This window comes from Oncorhynchus kisutch, linkage group LG4, assembly GCF_002021735.2.
Source record: "Oncorhynchus kisutch isolate 150728-3 linkage group LG4, Okis_V2, whole genome shotgun sequence".
NCBI lineage: Eukaryota > Metazoa > Chordata > Actinopteri > Salmoniformes > Salmonidae > Oncorhynchus > Oncorhynchus kisutch.
Window position 1 is genome coordinate 11,649,232 of NC_034177.2, and position 20,938 is coordinate 11,670,169.

Below are 20,938 nucleotides of genomic sequence, written 5' to 3' on the forward strand. Positions count from 1 at the left end.
AAATGTATACATTTACTCACAAAATAATTGTTCCAAAGGCAGGGAATATAATTTGACAGATAAAACACGGTCTGGGTTAATGGCAGAGAGATGCAGCTGTATCTGTGTTGGGCGAACAGGAAGGACCATGCGTTTTTGAGGCGACAGCTGAAGCTGGCGCGCGCGGAATGCGGCTGACGGCCAAAGTAGCGGTACTTTCATGAAAGCTGGTTGCGGATACGTAACCTCACCCATTAAACTTTGAGTCGTGAACGCGGCGCAGGCATCTCCGTGCTTTGACAAATTGGGTTTTCTATACTTGACATTACATTTGTTTTAATCCACTATCTGCACAGACAAAAAGTCCTAAAATAAGGAGGATATTACACTGAAACAGGTAAACTTTTTCCTGCAAAACTTTAATTTAAGATAATGTGTGTTATGTGGATGTTAAAATTCACATGTTGGGGAGAGTTTACATTTTGCCCCTCAATGGTTGATCTGGAAATTGAGATTTGTAACGTGAAGGAGAACATAATGCTATTCAGAAGACTAAGCAAAATTGAAAAGTGATATATTTCAGTCAGGTTGACTTTGCTTTGCCATTCAGCTGTTTTATTTAGCTGTAAAATAAAATATGATAGTTTGGTTTACTCCAGCGTAAAGGGGCAAACATGAGCAAACAAACAAAGAAATGTTTTTATTTTTTATTTTTATATACACAGATTATTCTAGCAGCTTGTCATGGTATTTAGTGGCAGCTGAGTGTACTATTAACCAAAAATAGGATTTGACTTGCCAGGCCTAAATGTATTGGTTAACGATGATATAGCAGTTCAAGTTAATCTACACAAATCCTTGCATGAATTGTGCGCTCAAGAAAATTATTTATGACTGTAACTATATCAGGGTAATGCAATAGCCTGTAGATCATATTTAGGGTATTTAATACCTTTTGATAATTTTTTACCAATCTATAAAGGTCATAATTGATACAGTAGGATATTACGTTAATATACCATATTCAAGTGCTTCAACAAGACACTGTAAAAATAGAAAGTCTCCAAAATTCATAATTGTGTAATGAAACCATAAAAATTAAGGCACCTAAGCTGATATCTGATGTTTGGAGGGTGTTTGAAGGTAAACCTAATGAAAGTGTTTAAGTACACAGAATGTGTTTTAAAACAGAAATGTAGTACTCTGAAACATCCAAAGTGGTTGTTGAGGGCGGCAGGTATCCCAGCGGTTAAGCGTGTTAGGCCAGTAACCAAAAGATTTCTGGTTGAAATCTCTGAGCCGGCAAGGTGTTAAAATCTGCTGTTCTGCCTTTTGAGCAAGGCACTTAACCCCACACAACTTCTGTTGTGGATGTTGATTAAGGCGATTAAGGCAGCTCCCCACATCTCTCTGGTTCAGAGGGGTTGTGTTGAATGCAGAAGATGCATTTCAACCTGAATATTCTTGTTTTTAAGACGTTTCAGTGCATGTAAAAGGCAGCATCAAAACACAAAACTTGTGTTTCTTATACAGTCAATGGTTTAGAAAAGCAAATGGTTTATAAGGTGCTTCTACACCTGCATTGCTTGCTGTTTGGGGTTTTAGGCTGGGTTTCTGTACAGCACTTTGAGATATCAGCTGATGTACGATGGGCTATATAAATACATTTGATTTGATTTGATTTATAGCCTGAATATTGATTAATGGTAAGGGCCTATGAGGCAGTAAATTAGTACATTTCGTAAACGTTTGCCAACTCAACCACACAGCCACACTGTAAAAAAAAACTGTGAGTGCACTGAAATTGACAAGAAAAATAACCAACATATACTTAATAAAAATGTATGCAAGTCATGCAGAGCCCTTTCTCTAGCGGTAACGAACCCAGTTTAGACAGGTCAGCCCTCTTCACCAATGACCGGGGTTAAAATCCCAACTCCAACCCTTCAATCTGTTTCTCTCACTCCCACTGTTTCTCCCACTGTCTGTTTCCCCTCTGTCATTTCATAACTATCATAATACAAAAAATCCCATCAACATATCAGTTTAAACTAAAGCTATCATATCTCAATCCACCACATCCTATGTCATCCTTCCGCATCTACGGTGGAAGGTGGCCGTGAGACCATGAGACCATGAGACATCGCAAAAATCAGTCTTCTAACGAATACGTTTGTAGCGTTTGAACGGTTTGGCCTACAAATTATTATGGAAAAAGGAGACTCTCACGAACACGACGGTGTTCTCCGTTTTACTCTACCACCCTCACATTAGACTCATCTGAAGGTAACCCATACAAACTAATGGATTGTGCCAACAAAAATAAGGGGTTAAATATGTGTCCCAAAACAACAAAAATATTTCCTGAGTTTTCTTATATCTCCTAGATATAGGAAATACACGTCAACCTTATTCATTGTGATTCATTTTTTGATTGTCTTATTTGACTGAAGAGGCACAACGCTCGCTCACCATTCAACATTCTTAGTTTTATTAGATAAGTTTAAAGGATTGACATTTCGGCCTTCAATGGCCTTCTTCAGAATCCTTTTTTGCCATTTATAAATGTGTTGTGCAATGCGTTTCTATGGGCTATAGCAGTAAAGGCCAAATTCAATATACATTTAAAAAAATTATAATATATATATATTTTTCTATACTTGAAGGGGTCCTAACATTCAAAATGAAATAGCTAAACAATGCATTGTTAAAACAATTCCATATGTTAACTTAGTACACCCTAAAATAAGGTAAATCCAACTTAATATGTTGCTCAAAATGTATCTTTCATGAGGATAACCAAAGAGAGAGACAATTGAGTGATTGATCTCATTGGAAGTCTGGTTTTAATCTCTTCAACGGTGTTGTATGCACGTTTGAAGAAAGAAAAGTATGTTTCTACTGTATATTAGTATTAAGCTTGTTGTGCCGTGAGGTGTAATAGATCATGATGAACGCATATCAAAACCATCAGACAAATGAAGTTCAATGAGGACAATATCCATTTCCACATTCATGCTTGGCAATGGAAAACACTAGTGCTGAGTCTTTACTTCTTTCAGTTTAACCTGTAGTTACTGCTGGTGGTTCAAACACTGTGCTTGACAATGCCTGCTGAAGCAGTATATAATAGCCAAAGCACAAAACAATACTAAACTTTAAGACACCAAGCAAAAGGATTTAATTCTGCACGTGACAGGATTCAAATCATCAGAATGCTGTTTGGAACTTTAAGAGAGAGGAAAATTCACCAATTCTGCACTAAATTGGACTCGAAACACCAAAATAGTGTTTTCAACCTTTTCTGTTAGTGTTCCTAGTCCCTGGCAAGGTGTTGCACCATGTAACGTTTCAAAACGTCTCAGGATGATGTTTTTCAAGTTTTGTCTCCTTCAAGTTGGTGGCAGCTCAGTTGCCCTAAAAAATTTTTTTAAACAGTGTATTATAAAAATGCATGAAATTATATTGTATTTTGGCAAAGGTCTACAACTTCTTTATAGAGAGATGGTGACTTGGACATTGTGTTTGCTTACTGTTTCCCCAAATTGTACCATTTTGTCTATTTGTGATTTGCACAGACACAATGTTGTGATAAAAAGGGTATATTCATTTAATTGATATGAATTATAGACTTTATTATCATGCCTGGTTATCACAGCTGGATTGAAGAGGGCAGTGCAGTCTGTTAACCAGCTCCACAGCTGTGACAGACGTTCTGAACCCAGTCTAATGATTAAATGGACAGCGGGAAACATAGCCAGTCGAGATAACCTCTTAGAAAGTAGTCTTGAGTTATTCATATTTTGGTAAAATCAAGTTAATTACCTGTTACTCTCTCTGTTCTCAACCTTCAGACTGGTAATCCACACCATCAACATCATAGTAGTTGTCGCAATCAAAGTAATTGCTGTGATATGTGCCAACGCAGCTGTTCATCTGGTGTGTAATGTGAGATTGATTTAACTCAAAGTCTAACTATACACTGTTAATTAAGTAGGCCTGTTGATCAACAAATCAACATTTGGTACATTTAGGTCTACCCTTCAAGTTTTCAATCCATGAATCAATGAAATCAATCAAATGTTATTTGATGGCCTGTCTCTTTTTATTAAGCACGTGTTAACCCCAAACCTCCCTGACTGTTTACTTCAGTATCATTACCAAGTGAATTGATGATAATACATTCTACATTTAGCTTACATTTCTAACACACTGATAAACAGTAACCTTTCTAGTGTCTGATGAGTCTATGGCCAAATTATCTCTTGCTTGTCCGATTGTCTGGTACTAAGTCTGGTACTAAGTCTGTTACTGAGTCTGTTACTAAGTCTGGTACTAAGGCTGGTAATAAGTCTGGTACTAAGGCTGGTACGAAGGCTGGTAATAAGTGTGGTACTAAGGCTGGTACTAGGGCTGGTACTAAGTCTGGTACTAGGGCTGGTACTAAGGCTGGTACTAAGGCTGGTAATAAGTGTGGTACTAAGTGTGGTACTAAGTGTGGTACTAAGGCTGGTACGAAGGCTGGTAATAAGTGTGGTACTAAGGCTGGTACAAAGGCTGGTAATAAATCTGGTACTAAGTGTGGTACTAAGGCTGGTACTAAGGCTGGTACTAAGGCTGGTACTAAGTGTGGTACTAAGGCTGATACTAAGGCTGGTACTAAGGCTGGTAATAAGTGTGTTACTAAGTCTGTTACTAAGGCTGGTACTTAGTCTTATGTTTTGTCAAGGGTCTGTTGGGTGACATGTGGCTACCGACCCTCGCTCTGTCCAACCGCATACCACTCATCAGAAATAGCCATGAACACATGGTCTGGACACACAAGCGGGCTATACTTAGTGTCCTGGCCCTGCATAATGTGCTGTGGCTCAGTATACTGAGGGGAGGAGGTGGAGGAAGAGCACCCCTTTCCTTCCCCAAACTGCAGCAGCCATGAGGTGCCTGCCTCCCCAAACAGACACCCGCAAAACTCCAGCTGCTCTGCAAAAAAATATGTATTTATCATGTGATATTCTGTAGGGTATCGATCAATCGCATGTATTTTATAGAGCAATTTTGCAGCAGTTATCACAAAGTACACTTTGTTTGCTGTACAGTATACAGTGTCTTGCAAAAGTATTCGGCCCCCTTGAACTTTGCGACCTTTTGCCACATTTCAGGCTTCAAACATAAAGATATAAAACTGTATTTTTTTGTGAAGAATCAACAACAAGTGGGACACAATCATGAAGTGGAACGACATTTATTGGATATTTCAAGCTTTTTTAACAAATCAAAAACTGAAAAATTGGGCGTGCAAAATTATTCAGCCCCTTTACTTTCAGTGCAGCAAACTCTCTCCAGAAGTTCAGTGAGGATCTCTGAATGATCCAATTTTGACCTAAATGACTAATGATGATAAATACAATCCACCTGTGTGTAATCAAGTATGCACCTGCACTGTGATAGTCTCAGAGGTCCGTTAAAAGCGCAGAGAGCATCATGAAGAACAAGGAACACACCAGGCAGGTCCGAGATACTGTTGTGAAGAAGTTTAAAGCCGGATTTGGATACAAAAAGATTTCCCAAGCTTTAAACATCCCAAGGAGCACTGTGCAAGCGATACTATTGAAATGGAAGGAGTATCAGACCACTGCAAATCTACCAACACCTGGCCGCCCCTCTAAACTTTCAGCTCATACAAGGAGAAGATCAGAGATGCAGCCAAGAGGCCCATGATCACTCTGGATGAACTGCAGAGATCTACAGCTGAGGTGGGAGACTCTGTCCATAGGACAACAATCAGTCGTATATTGCACAAATCTGGCCTTTATGGAAGAGTGGCAAGAAGAAAGCCATTTCTTAAAGATATCCATAAAAAGTGTCGTTTAAAGTTTGCCACAAGCCACCTGGGAGACACACCAAACATGTGGAAGAAGGTGCTCTGGTCAGATGAAACCAAAATTGAACTTTTTGGCAACAATGCAACACGTTATGTTTGGCGTAAAAGCAACACAGCTCATCACCCTGAACACACCATCCCCACTGTCAAACATGGTGGTGGCAGCATCATGGTTTGGGCCTGCTTTTCTTCAGCAGGGACAGGGAAGATGGTTTAAAATTGATGGGAAGATGGATGGAGCCAAATACAGGACCATTCTGGAAGAAAACCTGATGGAGTCTGCAAAAGACCTGAGACTGGGACGGAGATTTGTCTTCCAACAAGACAATGATCCAAAACATAAAGCAACATCTACAATGGAATGGTTCAAAACATATCCAGGTGTTAGAATGGCCAAGTCAAAGTCCAGACCTGAATCCAATCGAGAATCTGTGGAAAGAACTGAAAACTGCTGTTCACAAATGCTCTCCATCCAACCTCACTGAGCTCGAGCTGTTTTGCAAGGAGGAATGGGAAAAAATTTCAGTCTCTCGATGTGCAAAACTGATAGAGACATACCCCAAGCGACTTACAGCTGTAATCGCAGCAAAAGGTGGCGCTACAAAGTATTAACTTAAGGGGGCTGAATAATTTTGCACACCCAATTTTTCAGTTTTGGATTTGTTAAAAAAGTTTGAAATATCCAATAAATGTCGTTCCACTTCATGATTGTGTCCCACTTGTTGTTGATTCTTCACAAAAAAATACAGTTTTATATCTTTATGTTTGAAGCCTGAAATGTGGCAAAAGGTCGCAAAGTTCAAGGGGGCCGAATACTTTCGCAAGGCACTGTATTTGTAGGGTACACTCTTAAATTTGTCCCCATAGCGGAACCCTTTTTGGTGCTGGGTAGAACCCTTTCTAGAACCCTCTATGGATGGTTCTTCAAAGATCCCCCTGATATATAATGAATAAAAATATAAACTCAATATGCAACAATTTCAAAGAATTTACAGAGTTATAGTTCATTGAAGGAAATCAGTCAAATGAAATAAATTCATTAGGCCCTAGTCTATGGATTTTACATGACTTGGCAGGGTTGCAGCCATGGGTGGTCCTTGGAGGGCATAGGCCCACCCACTTGAAAGCCAGGCCCACCCACTGGGTAGTCAGGCCCAGCGAATCAGAATGAATTTTCACCAACAAAATGGCTTTGTTGCAGACATAAATACTTGTGTTGTGTGGGAAAAATTTACATTTTATAGTGACCTTTTATTGTCCCCAGCACAAGGTACACCTGTGTAAACATGCTGTTTAATTAGCTTCTTGATTCACCACACCTGTCAGGTGGATTAATTATTTTAGCTAAGGACAAATGCTCACTAACAGGGATGTAAACATATTTGTGCACAAAATTTGAGAGAAATAAGTGTGAAAATTTGTGCAAGTGTGTAACGCTCGTCGAAATGGGTAGACCAAGGCGCAGCGCGATTTGGGTTCATCATAATTTATAGAATGTGAACCAGCAACAAAAACAATAAAGAGAAACAAACAAACTAACATACAGCCTTGTAGGGCTCAAAAGCAACAATACAAAAACAAGATCCCACAAACCACAGGTGGGAAAAGGCTACCTAAATATGATCCCCAATCAGAGACAACGATAGATAGCTGCCTCTGATTGGGAACCATACCAGGCCAACATAGATTTCTAAAAACTAGACTACACAGAGAAATAATAATCTAGAACACCCCCCCAGTCACACCCTGACCTACTCCACCATAGAAAATAAAGTCTTTCTATGGTCAGGACGTGACAAAGTGGAACATTTCTGGGATTTTTTTTTCAGCTCATGAAACATGGGCCAACACTTTACATGCTCCATTTGTATTTTTATTCAGTGTAATTCTGCCTAGAACCCGATATGAAAGGTTCTGCTTATAACCGTCTACGAAGGGTCCTACCAATAACCATTTTATCATCTAAAGATTATTCCTAGAACTGCTATGAATGGTTCCCCCAGCTTTATTAGCCTTTAAAATGTTATTATTTATGACAATAGATTATATATGTCATAAGGACTTTCTTTGAGGGCCTAGTTATACCCTAACACAGTGGTGTTAGAGAAGATCCTGGTTGACAGGTCACATTAGGCCTGCAAATCACATTATGCTGGCTTGCAAAGTGACGTGTAATTCCCACTGGAATCCAGCCAGAGTTAGGATATCCAACAAGTGGAAATGTTAATCACCTGTAACTTGCATTCTGCATGACTATCAGGATAGGGAAGATTGAATACTGAGAATACCTCAATCATCTAAACTGGAAAAACCATCTCAGTAACAGGTCCAATAAATCAAATTACTAATAGATTGGATTATTTTTTACAAACTGTATATTTTTTAATCTTCCTGTAGCATAAAACTAATCAACCAATCAATGTACATGCAAAAGCACAGAGATTACCATAAAACAAACAATTCTGAAAATCTCCATGCAATAGAGCCTCCTGGGAAATATTATAGTTTTATATAGAACCCTTCTTGCCTTCCAAAGAATCCTTCTTGCCTTCCAAATAATCATCAAAGAACCCTGTATTCCAAAAACAGTTCTTAGGATGTTAAAGATTCAAGGTAGAACCCTTTGCCTTACAAAAAAACTATTGTCTTCCAAAAAGGGATCGTCAGATCAAAATGGTTCTTGGTAGAAACTTTTTGGAACCCTTTTTTAAAGAGTGTAGTGAAACAGATATTAAAAGTTACACACATTATTGAAGTCCATACATGTATAGGCTAGCCATTTACCACACCAGACTTCAGAAAGGGCACGACATAATGTTTACTGGTAAAATTGTTGACCTAGCTCTGCATTTGGTATAGAGCATTCAATAAACTCAATCTGAAGTTCATCACTGGGAGAAATGTTTCACCATTATGTTGCCCGTCTTTGAGGAAAACCGAGGTGAATGAGACTACATTTTGCTAGCGTTTTTCTTTACAGTATGTTTCATGATGGGGCAGGAGAGCCTCATAAACATTTTGAAGGGATATACAGTGCATTTGTAAAGTATTCAGACCTCTTGACTTTTTCCACATTTTGTTAAGTTACAGCCTTATTCTAAAATGGACTAAATCATTTCCCCCCTCATCAATCTACAAACAGTACCCCATAACGACAAATCAAAAACAGGTTTTTAGAAATGTCTGCTAATTTATACAACATAAAAAAAATGAAATATCACATAAGTATTCAGACCGTGGCGTTAAGTGTTGTGGTGGAGTAACAAAAAGATTCCCTGTGTCTGTGACGCCCGCCGTTTGGTGTGACACAGACCCGGTCCCAAGCATGGTGAAACTGAGAAGTCACTGTCTGTCCTATTGAGTTTTGAAGCAGAGTATGAGGTGGCGATGCTATCTAGTGGGGGAGCAGCCTTAGAAGTTGTACATCTCGTTCGAAAAGTGGTATATAAAGCATTTAGAAAATAATACATTTACATAAATATTTAGACCCTTTACTCAGTACTTTGTTGAATCATCTTTGGCAGCGATTACAGCCTCGAGTCTTCTTGGGCTTGGCACATCTGTATTTGGGGAGTTTCTCCCATTCTTCTCTGCAGATCCTCTCAAGCTCTGCCAGGTTGAATGGGGAGCGTCGCTGCACAGCTATTTTCAGGTCTCTCCAGAGATGTTCGATCGGGTTCAAGCCCAGGCTCTGGCTGGGCCACTCAAGGCCATTCAGAGACTTGTCCAGAAGCCACTCCTGCGTTGTCTTGGCTGAGGTCCTGAGCGCTCTGGAGCAGGTTTTCATCAAGGATCTCTCTGTACTCTGCTCCGTTCAATCATGCCTTGATCCTGACTAGTCTCCCAGCTGCTGAAAAACATTGCCACAGCATGATGCTGCCACCACCCTGCTTCACCATAGTGATGGTGCCAGGTTTCCTCCAGATGTGACGCTTGGAATTCAGGCCAAAGAGTTCAATCTTGGTTTCATCAGACCAGATCATCTTGTTTCTCATGGTCTGAGAGTTCTTTAGGGGGCATTTGGAAAACTCCAAGCGGGCTGTTATGTGCCTTTTACTGAGAAATGGCTTCCGTCTGGCCATTCTACCATAAAGGCCTGATTGGTGAAGTGCTGCAGAGATGGTTGTCCTTCTGGAAGGTTATCCCATCTCCACAGAGGAACTCTAGAGCTCTGTCAGAGTGACCATTGGGTTCTTGGTCACCTCCCCGACCAAGACCCTTCTCCGGTTGCTCAGTTTGGCCGGGTTGGCCAGCTCTAAGAAGAGTCTTAGTGGTTCCAAACTTCTTTCATTTAAGAATGATGGGGGCCATTGTGTTCTTGGGGACCTTCAAAGCTGCAGAAATGCTTTGGTACCCTTCCCCAGATCTGTGTCTCGACACAATCCTGTCTCGAAGCTCTATGGACAATTCCTTCGACCTGATGGCTTGGTTTATGATCTGACATGTACTGTCAACTGTGGGACCTTATACAGACAGGTGTGTGCCTTTCCAAATCATGTCCAATCAATTGAATTGACCACAGGTGGACTCCAATCAAGTTGTAGAAACATCTCAAGGATGATCAATGGAAACAGGATGCACCTGAGCTCAATTTTGAGTGTCATAGCAAAGGGTCTGAATACTTATGTAAATAAGGTATTTATGTATTTTTTTTCACTTTGTCATGATAGGGTATTATTGTGTGTAGATGAATACATCTAAGAATATGGCTGTAACTTTAAAAAAATGTGTGCATACATGATTATGTGAAGAGAAAGATGTTTGTTGTTATTGTACCATACCATAATGGTGTTTTTATTTTTTTGACAGGTAACATTTGAAGAGGGCTCTGTTAATTTGTCAGCGTGGCGTGAACATGACTGAGGTAGCACAAAATATTGCTGATGTCGCACACGACATGACTGATGTGGCACATGATATGTGTGATGAAGCACACAAAATGAGTGATAAAGAGAACAACGACAACATGAACGAGTTGCATGGCCATGTGGCACACAAAGAGGACCATGTGGAACACGACAAGCATGATTTGGCCCACAAAGACAATGAGGCATACAAAAATAACGATATGTCCCATGATGAACATGATGAGGCACAAGAAAAGAATGAGGCGCACAGCGACAATGAGGAAGAAGTTCACACCGAAGAGGATGAGGTTCGCACAGAGCCCGAGGAAGAGGAGGAGGAAGAAGATGAGGCACACGACAGGAATGATGTGGAGCACAAAGAAAATTATACAGTTAAGGACAAGGCAAGGCAAAGTTCAAGATCCAGGAAGGACAAGAACGATGTGGCACAAAATGGAGTGGCACATGACATGAACGATGAGTCAGAGAAAGAAGAGAAGGACCAGTCACAGAACGTATCTGAGGTGGCTCTGAAACAAAAGGTGAGGCACGGCCCTGGGTGTTCATCTTGCTATCAAGAGTTGAAATGGATATATGTGATATGTACCTTGCTTCTGGATAGATTTACCATTCAAAAGAGTCAATCTGAAGTGTAGCACATTGCTGAGTCAACCACACTAGGGCAGGGATGGGCAACTGGCCGGCTGTGGGCCCCCTTTTGTGGATCAAATTTAGCTTAGGGCCCCCAAAAGGCTAGGGCCGGCTCTGACTACATGTGTGGGTAAGAATTTGGGTACGCAGACCTGCTAGCAACTGCGGCCCCTCATGATGAGTTCAAATTTTCTGTGGCCCCCACCCCCATCAAAGTTGCCTAACCTTGTGTTAGGGATTGACGGTCTGTAGATCTTTCATAACGTTTCTGTAACGTTCAGCTAAATAATACTATTCAAAACGTCTCTTTTAGATCTGAGAACCACACTCCTATATATGAACCTTAGCAATTCATTTCTTGTATTTTCGTCTTACTCCAGAGACTTCTGCGCTCCAAAAAGCCGGTGGCCAGGAGCTACGTGCCCCAGATCGGTAAGGCTGACGTGAAGAACAAGTTTGAGGCCATGCAGAAGGCCAGGGAGGAGCGCAACAGTAGGAGGAGCCTAGAGGAGCACCAGAAAAGGAAGGAGCAGTACGTCAAGGAGAGAGAATACAACCGCAGGAAGCAACAGGTCGGAGGTCAAACACAGAGAGAGTTAACCCCAACTAACTGTGACCTGCATGGCATGGAGCACGAGCCTCAACAACAGCAGTGTGGGTGTACTGGAAAACTCATATCAGCATCATATCACTTTGCACAAAAAAATCTCAACGTTCTATTGAAATATCTTAACAATTATGTTATCGATGTGCTTGGTTTGTGCTTATGGCAATTTTGGGCAAACTTATACCCAAAACATGGGGATGATTGAGAACATACTAAATACATGTTCTATTTTACGCATGTTGTCCTTTATTACAAGCTGTATCACAGGACACATTACAGTAAAACAAGCAACATCTGATACAAGGGTGGAACACCGTGATACTCAGGAGGAGAGAAGAAAACGCCCTATACTGTAGTAGCTAACTCTTAGAGACTGGATGCCTAAGTGTTGATCTCCCCCTATGTCACAACCGCATGATCCAATCAGAGGCCTCCCTGTGGGTCACATGCTCGTGCTATTTTACCAGATTAGGGCCTTGAGTACTTTCTGGGCCCAGCATGGCTCCTGAGGTGGCTAGCGTGCAGAGCAGATGATCCCAGATAAACCGGTAACCTCTCAGCAACGCTCTCCCTCTGATCCACCACAGATAAAAGAACTACTCGCCTCCAGTGATGAGGAGGAGGAGGTGAAGCCGGCCAAGGTAGAGAAATCCTACGTCCCCAAGATCACAGGTAGGAAATGGGGGGCAGGTGGGCTGGGAGAGGGCTGAGGAGGAGGGTGCTGTCCTTATCCTCATCTCACCCATTGGGTTGTATTCATTAGGCAACAAATGGAAGGAAACAGACTGAAACAGGGTGAGACTACCTGGACCTAACCAATAATTAACGCTCATTATCATGTCCATTGCAAACTGTGGTAAAACGTTGCGGGCCTAATGAACACGACCCTGGTGTTTGTACTGTGGTCTCATCATCAACATGTGGGGTCTACACTCTACAGGCAGTGTGAAGGGGAAGTTTGCTGAGATGGAGAAGCAGAGACAAGAGGAGGAGAGGAAGCGGATGGAGGAGGAGAGGAAGAAGCGTGCCGCCCAGGACATCATGGAGAAAGCGAAGATGCAGAAGGAGCTGGCCAAGAAAGCCGCAGAGGTAAGCTTGCGGGAATCCTTCGTTGGGCCAGAGGTAAACTGTAATGTAGCCTATAAGGGAAGCGGTACATCAGGGCTGGATTGCTCAATCGCTGCCCCCGATGAGGGACTGGCCTCCACCTCTGTGTAATCAGTCAGGTAATCCTCAACTGCCACCTGGATGATGTATTTTAAGTGCCATTCGAAAGGCTAACAGTTGCTGCAAAGGACTTGAGTGGTGCTGCAATCCATTGCAGCTCTGAGAGCACATATCGTGTCTGATACAGTATATACTATCAGAGATACAGTACCGGTCAAAGGTTTTAGAATACCAACTCATTCAAGGGTTTTCTTAATTTTTACTATTACTATTTTCTACATTGTAGAATAATAGTGAAGACATCAAAACTATTAAATAACACATATGGAATCATGTAGTAACCAAAAAAGTGTTAAACAATTTTAGTATTTTTTATATTTGAGATTCTTCAGAGTAGCCACCCTTTGCCTTGATGACAGCTTTGCACACTCTTGGCATTCTCTCAACCAGCTTCATGAGGTAGTCACCTGGAATGCATTTAAATTAACAGGTGTGCCTTCTTAAAATAATTTATTTCCTTCTTAATGTGTTTGAGCCAATCAGTTGTGTTGTGACAAGGTAGGGGGGTATACAGAAGATAGCCCTATTTGGTAAAAGAGCAAGTCTATATTATGGCAAGAACAGCTCAAATAAGCAACCAGAAATGACAGTCCATCATTACTATCAAGTGCTATGATGAAACTGGCTCTCATGTGGACCGCCACAGGAATGGAAGACCCACAGTTACCTCTGCTGCAGAGGTTAAGTTCATTAGAGTTACCAGCCTCAGAAATTGCAGCCCAAGTAAATGCTTCACAGAGTTCAAGTAACAGACACATCTCAACATCAACTGTTCAGAGGAGACTGTGTGAATCAGACCTTCATGGTCGAAATGCTGCAAAGAAATCACTACTAAAGGACACCAATACGAAATTACATGCTTGGGCCAAGAAACACTAGCAATGGACATCAGACCAATGGAAATGTGTCCTTTGGTCTGGAGTCCAAATTTGATATTTTTGGTTCCAACCGCTGTATCTTTGTGAGACACGGTGTGGGTGAACGGATAATCTCCACATGTGTATTTCCCACCGTGAAGCATGGAGGAGGAGGTATTATGGTGTGTGGGTGCTTTGCTGGTGACACTGTCTGTGATTTAACCAGCATGGCTACCACAGCATTCTGCAGAGATGCGCCCTCCCATCTGGTTTGGCTTAGTGGGACTATCATTTGTTTTTCAACAGGTCAATGACCCAAAACACACCTCCAGGCTGTGTAAGGGCTTTTTGACCAAGAAGGAGAGTGATGGAGTGCTGCATCAGATGACCTGGCCTCCACAATCCCCCGACCTCAACCAAATTGAGATGGTTTGGGATGAGTCGGACCGCAGATTGACGGAAAAACAGCCAACAAGTTCTCAGCATTTGTGGGAACTCCTTCAAGACTGTTGGAAAAGCATTCCAGGTGAAGCTGGTTGAGAGAATGCCAAGTGCGTGCAAAGCTGTCATCAAGGCAACGGGGGGCTATTTGACGAATTTCAAATATTTTGATTTCTTTAACACATTTATAGTTTTGATGTCTTCACTATTATTCTACAATGTAGAAATGGTCAAAATAAAGAAAACCCTTGAACGAGTAGGTGTTCTAAAACTTTTAATAGGTAGTGTATATCATATAAATCTTCAGATGTGTCATCACACAGCCTTCTTCAGATACAGGCCTTAGAATGTGCCATAAACTGAAATAGGCTGGCTGCTTAAGAAGCATTCAGCGCTGTGCATTAACACATTAAATGTTTAAAGCATTAAAGCATCCAACGCTGTGCATTAAAGCTAGGCTAGTCTCTGCCACGGGCTTTCATCTCACCTTCGGTATGACGTGAGTGAAGCCTGGAAGCCGAGTCTAATGCTAGGCTAGCTGTAGTTGTAGCCATGCCAAACTAGATTGAAGCCAGTTCTTCATTACCAAATCGAGGTTGACCTAGATACAACAAGGTACTGGATGGTTACAAGTAATAACACATTTTTTGACATTTCAAATTTGTTCAAATTTATAGTGCAAATTTCAAGTATACAATAGAAAACATTAATGTTATTATTTCAAATTCAATTGAAATACACCTGCTAATACACCTGTGGCACCTGCTAACCTTTGCGTGCCATTTCAGGATCACTCTAATGAATATGTTAATGACCTTGTACTAGATAGGGAATTACATAGTACTTAGTACTACTAGACTAATTCTAATGTAATTAAATTAAAGGAAGAGTGGTACTGAATGTACTTTCTATCTTGGCACAGTGCAATTACAGAGATGTTCCAATATAGTTACTCTGACAAAGCCTATTGAAAGGGTTTCCTTTTTGTGGAAATACGTTTGGTTTGGCTGTGGATGGACAGGCTGCATGGATATTGTCTGTTTATATTCAGTGCTTACTGTTCACACAGTGTTGTTATTAGTTCTACTCCACTGAATTGGAGTCATTTGTCTCTTGAACATGATGAAAGCTGGATAAACCCATCTCTTCATTGTCTCTTTTCACTGCAACCTACTGCATGTACTTATACTGTAAAAGTTAGTGAAAACTTGGGGAATTCTTCCTGGTTTATTGAGCCTGGGAGGTAGCTTCATTCGGAGCCAGTACTGACTGAGTGGGATAGAAACAACTGGGCTAATGAGTTCTACTGCTGCTGCTTGAGCCACAGACACTGCCGGGTATAGACAGCATGTGACTGGTAAATGTTTCCCACACCACTGACTGTCTAAATTAGCCCCTGCTTCCTAGCTAGCTGACCGAATTAGACTCTCCTATCTTAGGGCTGACGTTCACTGACAGGTCTACTGCAAATGTTGGCCATTACCAAAAGAACGTTCTCCTTCAAGGCCTATCTTCTGTGTGTGCGTGCGTGTGTGTGTGTGTGTATTTTGTTTGTGGGGATTTTCTTTTTTATTTGAGAGGTATCAACTAATAATTTCATAATGTATAACATAGGTTTAGTCCATTACTTGAATAAACATGACCACTTCATTTGTAAAGTTCACAGACCAGGAAATGGTTTGTTTTGTTGATGTTTGATGTGCTAAATGAAGTACTGTCTTGTCTTATCGTATCTTATGTTATTGTAATTTACTCTTCTAACAATGGCTTTTGTCCATTTATGTCAGGAGGGAGATGACACCATCCTGGTCCGTGTGGTGCCGGCAAAGCTGTCACGACCTCCAGGCAGGATCAAGATGAACTTTGAGGACCTGGAGAAGAACCGCGAGGAAGAGCAGAAGAAGAGGACAGAGGAGGAGAAGAAGAAGCGCTACAACGAGAACAGGCTCTCCTTCCGCGAGGCCAAGCGGAGCTCGGTCGTCCAGGTGAGCTGAGGAGAACCTCTCCCATAGGCTTCGGCAGGATTGGCAGCATAGCTGTTTCTAGAAATTCTATATTTCAGGAAAGCCATTATATCTGTGTCAATACTTCATGGTAGTCTAGGTGTAGATTGAGCATAGGTGTTTCTAGGAAAATCTAATATTTCATGAAAGCTATTATATTCTGTCTGTGTCAATACTTCATGTGGATATCATGGTCTCTGATGTAGACTGATTGTGTCAATACCAGGATGAGGACGAGGAACAGCCCACAGAGAAGGAGCAGGTGACTCCTGGGAAGCTAAAAATGACGTTTGAGGAGGCTGAGAAGGAGAGGCAGGAATGCCTGAGAAAGCAGGCAGAGAGGGAGGCTAAACGACGTCTGCAGGACGAGAAGAAAGCCTTTGAGGAGGCCAAGCTGGAAATGGTGACTGATCTTATAAAATATCTTATTCACTTATTAGCACATCACATTTCAATGTCCTGTTCTTTCCTTGTGAGAGCTGAGATACAGTATTTCAGTGCTAGAACAACCTTGGAGGTAAATTAGCAGTGGCATTCCGTGTCAACCCTGCACATTCCCTTCGCAAACCCTTCCATTCAGTGCTTTCCTCTTGTGCTTTTGAAGTTGACTTGTGCTGTCTTTGATAATACTTTTAAAAAATGTATCTGTCAGAGCTTGAATGTTGTGGTGTAATGGAAACTCAGCAAAAAAAGAAACGGCACCTTTTCTGGATCCTGTGTTTCAAAGATAATTCGTAAATATCCAAATAACTACGTATATCTTCATTGTAAAGGGTTTAAACACTGTTTCTCATGCTTAAACCATTAATGAACATGCACCAGTGGAATGGTCGTTAAGACACTAACAGCTTACAGACGGTAGGCGCCTAAGACAGAGTTACAGGGAGACAGGACGGACAGCTGATCGTCCTCACAGTGGCAGACCACGTGTAACAACACCTGCACAGGATCTGTACATCTGAACATCACACCTGCGGGACAGGTACAGGATGGCAATAACAACTGCCGAGTGACACCAGGAACGCATAATCCCTCAATCAGTGCTCAGAATGTCCGCAACAGGCTGAGAGAGGCTGGACTGAGGGCTTGTAGGCCTGTTGTATGGCAGGTCCTCACCAGACATCACCGTCAACAAACGTCACCTATGGACACAAACCCACCATCGCTGGACCAGACAAGACTGGCAAAAAGTGCTCTTCACTGGTGAGTCGCAGTTTTGTCTCATCAGGGGTGATGGTCGGATTTGCATTTATCGTCAAAGGATTGAGCGTTACACCGAGGCCTGTACTCTGGAGCGGGGTCGATTTCCAAGATGTCGTAGCAGTTCAGATGTCTTTGTCTTGACCCATGTATATATATATATTATTTTACCTTTATTTAACTAGGCAAGTCAGTTAATAACAAATTCTTATTTCAATGACAGCCTAGGAACAGTGGGTTAACTGCCTTGCTCAGGGGCAGAATGACAGATTTGTACCTTGTCAGCTCGGGGATTCAATCTTGGAACCTTTTGGTTACTAGTCCAACACTCTAACCACTAGGCTACGCTGCCGCCCCATATATTTTTTCCTTCGTATATTTTGGAGGTGGAGGGTCCGTCATGGTCGAATCCAAGATGGCATAGCAGTTCAGACGTCTTTGTCTTTGTGTTGTCGTGTCCCGTGTCTATATATATCTTTCCTGAGGCTAGGAAACATTGTCACCACTGATAAATTCACTATAATTGACCATTTCAATAAGCATTTTTCTACTGACCATGCTTTCCACCTGGCTACCCCTACCCCAGTCAACAGTCCTGCACAGTCCTAGTGGTTAGAGCATTGGACTAGCAACTGGAACTAGCAACTTGCGTTGGACTAGCAACTGGAAGGTTGCGAGTTCAAACCCCCGAGCTAACAAGGTACAAATCTGTCATTCTGCCCCTGAACAGGCAGTTAACCCACTGTTCCTAGGCCGTCATTGAAAATAAGAATTTGTTCTTAACTGACTTGCCTAGTAAAATAAAGGTTAAAAAAAAAAAAAAATTAAAAAAAAAACACCCCACAGCAACTTTCCCAAGCCTCCCCCATTTCTCCTTCATCCAAATTCAGATAGCTGATGTTCTGAAAGAGTTGCAAAATCTGGACCCCTACAAATTAGCAGTACTGTGCAGCCATATTCATCGATCTGGCCAAGGCTTCGACTGTCAATCACCACATTCTTATTGGCAGACTCAACAGCCTTGGTTTCTCAAATGACTGCCTCGCCTGGTTCACCAACTACTTCTCAGACAGAGTTCAGTGTGTCAAATCAGAGGGCCTGTTGTCTGGACCTCTGGCAGTCTCTATGGGGGTGCCACAGGGTTCAATTCTCAGACCGACTCTTTTCTCTGTATACATCAATGACGTCGCTCTTGCTGCTGGTGAGTCTCTGATCCACCTCTACGCAGACAACACCATTCTGTACTTCTGGACCTTCTTTGGACACTGTGTTAACTAACCTCCAGACGAGCTTCAATGCAATACAACTCTCCTTCCATGGCCTCCAACTGCTCATAAATGCAAGTAAAACTAAATACATGCTTTTCAACCGATCGCTGCCAACACTTGCAGGCAATCTCAATGCTGTGTTGTACAGGGAAGATATCCTCCTCCCTCATGTGGTACCCTTTCTGCTGGCTCATCCTGACATGACCCTCCAGCATGACAACGCCACTAGCCATACTGCTCGTTCTGTGCATGATTTCCTGCAAGACAGGAATGTCAGTGTTCTGCCATGTCCAGTGAAGAGCCCGTATCTCAATCCAATTGAGCACGTCTGGGATCTGTTGGATCGGAGGGTGAGGGCTAGGGCCATTCCCCCCAGAAATATCCGGGAACTTGCAGCTGACTTGGTGGAAGAGTGGGGTAACATCTCACAGCAAGAACTGGCAAATCTGGTGTAGTCCATGAGGAGGAGATGCACTGCAGTAATTAATGCAGCTGGTGGCCACACCAGAAACTGACTTTTACTTTTGATTTTGACACCCACTTTGTTCAGGGACACATTATTCAATTTCTGTTAGTCAATTGTCTGTGGAACTTGTTCAGTTCATGTCTCAGTTGTAGAATCTTGTTATGTTCATACAAATATTTACACATGTTAAGTTTGCTGAAAATAAACCCAGATGACAGTGAGAGGATGAGTTTAGTTATAGGAATGTAGTTATTCAGGTTAAAATAGTATCATAAGCATTGCATACAGTCCTTAATTAAAACTATGCACCACAAGTCCCCTTTCTGAAAAGTGTACTGTAACTATACACATCTGTCAGAACTTTCATAATGTGTATAGTATAGTTGTCACGTTCGTTGGAATAATGGTCGGACCAAGGCGCAGCGTATGTAGAGTTCCACATATTTATTAAAGAAAGTGAAACTTAGCAAAGACAAAAAAAAATAAACTAAAACTAACAACAAACCGTGACTACCGAGATGCTACATGCAATAACTCAAAACATAAACAATATCCCATAACCCACAGGTGGAAAAAATGCTACTTAAGTATGATCCCCAATTAGAGACAACGATAGCCAGCTGCCTCTAATTGGGAATCATACCAAAACCCCAAAATAGAAAAAACAACCTAGAACCCCACATAGAAAATATAAACCAGACTAACCCACCAGTCACGCCCTGACCTACTCCACCATAGAAAATAAAGGCTCTCTATGGTCAGGCAACACTAACTCAAAAAAGTTCTGGGACACTGTAAAGTCCATGGAGAATAAGAACACCTCCTCCCAGCTGCCCACTGCACTGAAGATAGGAAACACTGTCACCACTGATAAATCCACCATAATTGAGAATTTCAATAAGCATTTTTCTACGGCTGGCCATGCTTTCCACCTGGCTACTCCTACCCCGGACAACAGCAATGCACCCCCAACAGCAACTCGCCCAAGCCTTCCCCATTTCTCCTTCTCCCAAATCCATTCAGCTGATGTTCTGAAAGAGCTGCAAAATCTGGACCCCTACAAATCAGCCGGGCTAGACAATCTGGACCCTTTCTTTCTAAAATTATCTGCCGAAATTGTTGCCACCCCTATTACTAGCCTGTTCAACCTCTCTTTCGTGTCGTCTGAGATTCCCAAAGATTGGAAAGCAGCTGCAGTCATCCCCCTCTTCAAAGGGGGGGGACACTCTTGACCCAAACTGCTACAGACCTATATCTATCCTACCGTGCCTTTCTAAGGTCTTCGAAAGCCAAGTCAACAAACAGATTACCGACCATTTCGAATCTCACCATACCTTCTCTGCTATGCAATCTGGTTTCAGAGCTGCTCATGGGTGCACCTCAGCCACGCTCAAGGTCCTAAACGATATCTTAACCGCCATCGATAAGAAACATTACTGTGCAGCCGTATTCATTGATCTGGCCAAGGCTTTCGACTCTGTCAATCACCATATCCTCATCGGCAGACTCGA

General features: G+C 41.9%; 1 protein-coding gene across 2 annotated transcripts in view; it reads left to right on the forward strand.

Moving 5' to 3' along the window:
- The first annotated feature begins 244 nt into the window (after window positions 1–244).
- Window positions 245–20,938, forward strand: part of LOC109889042 (nexilin-like) — a 32,116-nt gene continuing 11,422 nt past the window's right edge. For both annotated transcript variants that reach the window (XM_020480191.2, XM_031822426.1), the window contains exons 1-7: window positions 245–376; window positions 10,670–11,249; window positions 11,739–11,930; window positions 12,553–12,637; window positions 12,906–13,054; window positions 16,278–16,475; window positions 16,720–16,896. In XM_020480191.2, coding sequence (XP_020335780.1) covers window positions 10,716–11,249; window positions 11,739–11,930; window positions 12,553–12,637; window positions 12,906–13,054; window positions 16,278–16,475; window positions 16,720–16,896 — 1,335 coding nt within the window. In that variant the 5' untranslated portion in view covers window positions 245–376; window positions 10,670–10,715. The remainder of the gene's footprint in view (window positions 377–10,669; window positions 11,250–11,738; window positions 11,931–12,552; window positions 12,638–12,905; window positions 13,055–16,277; window positions 16,476–16,719; window positions 16,897–20,938) is intronic.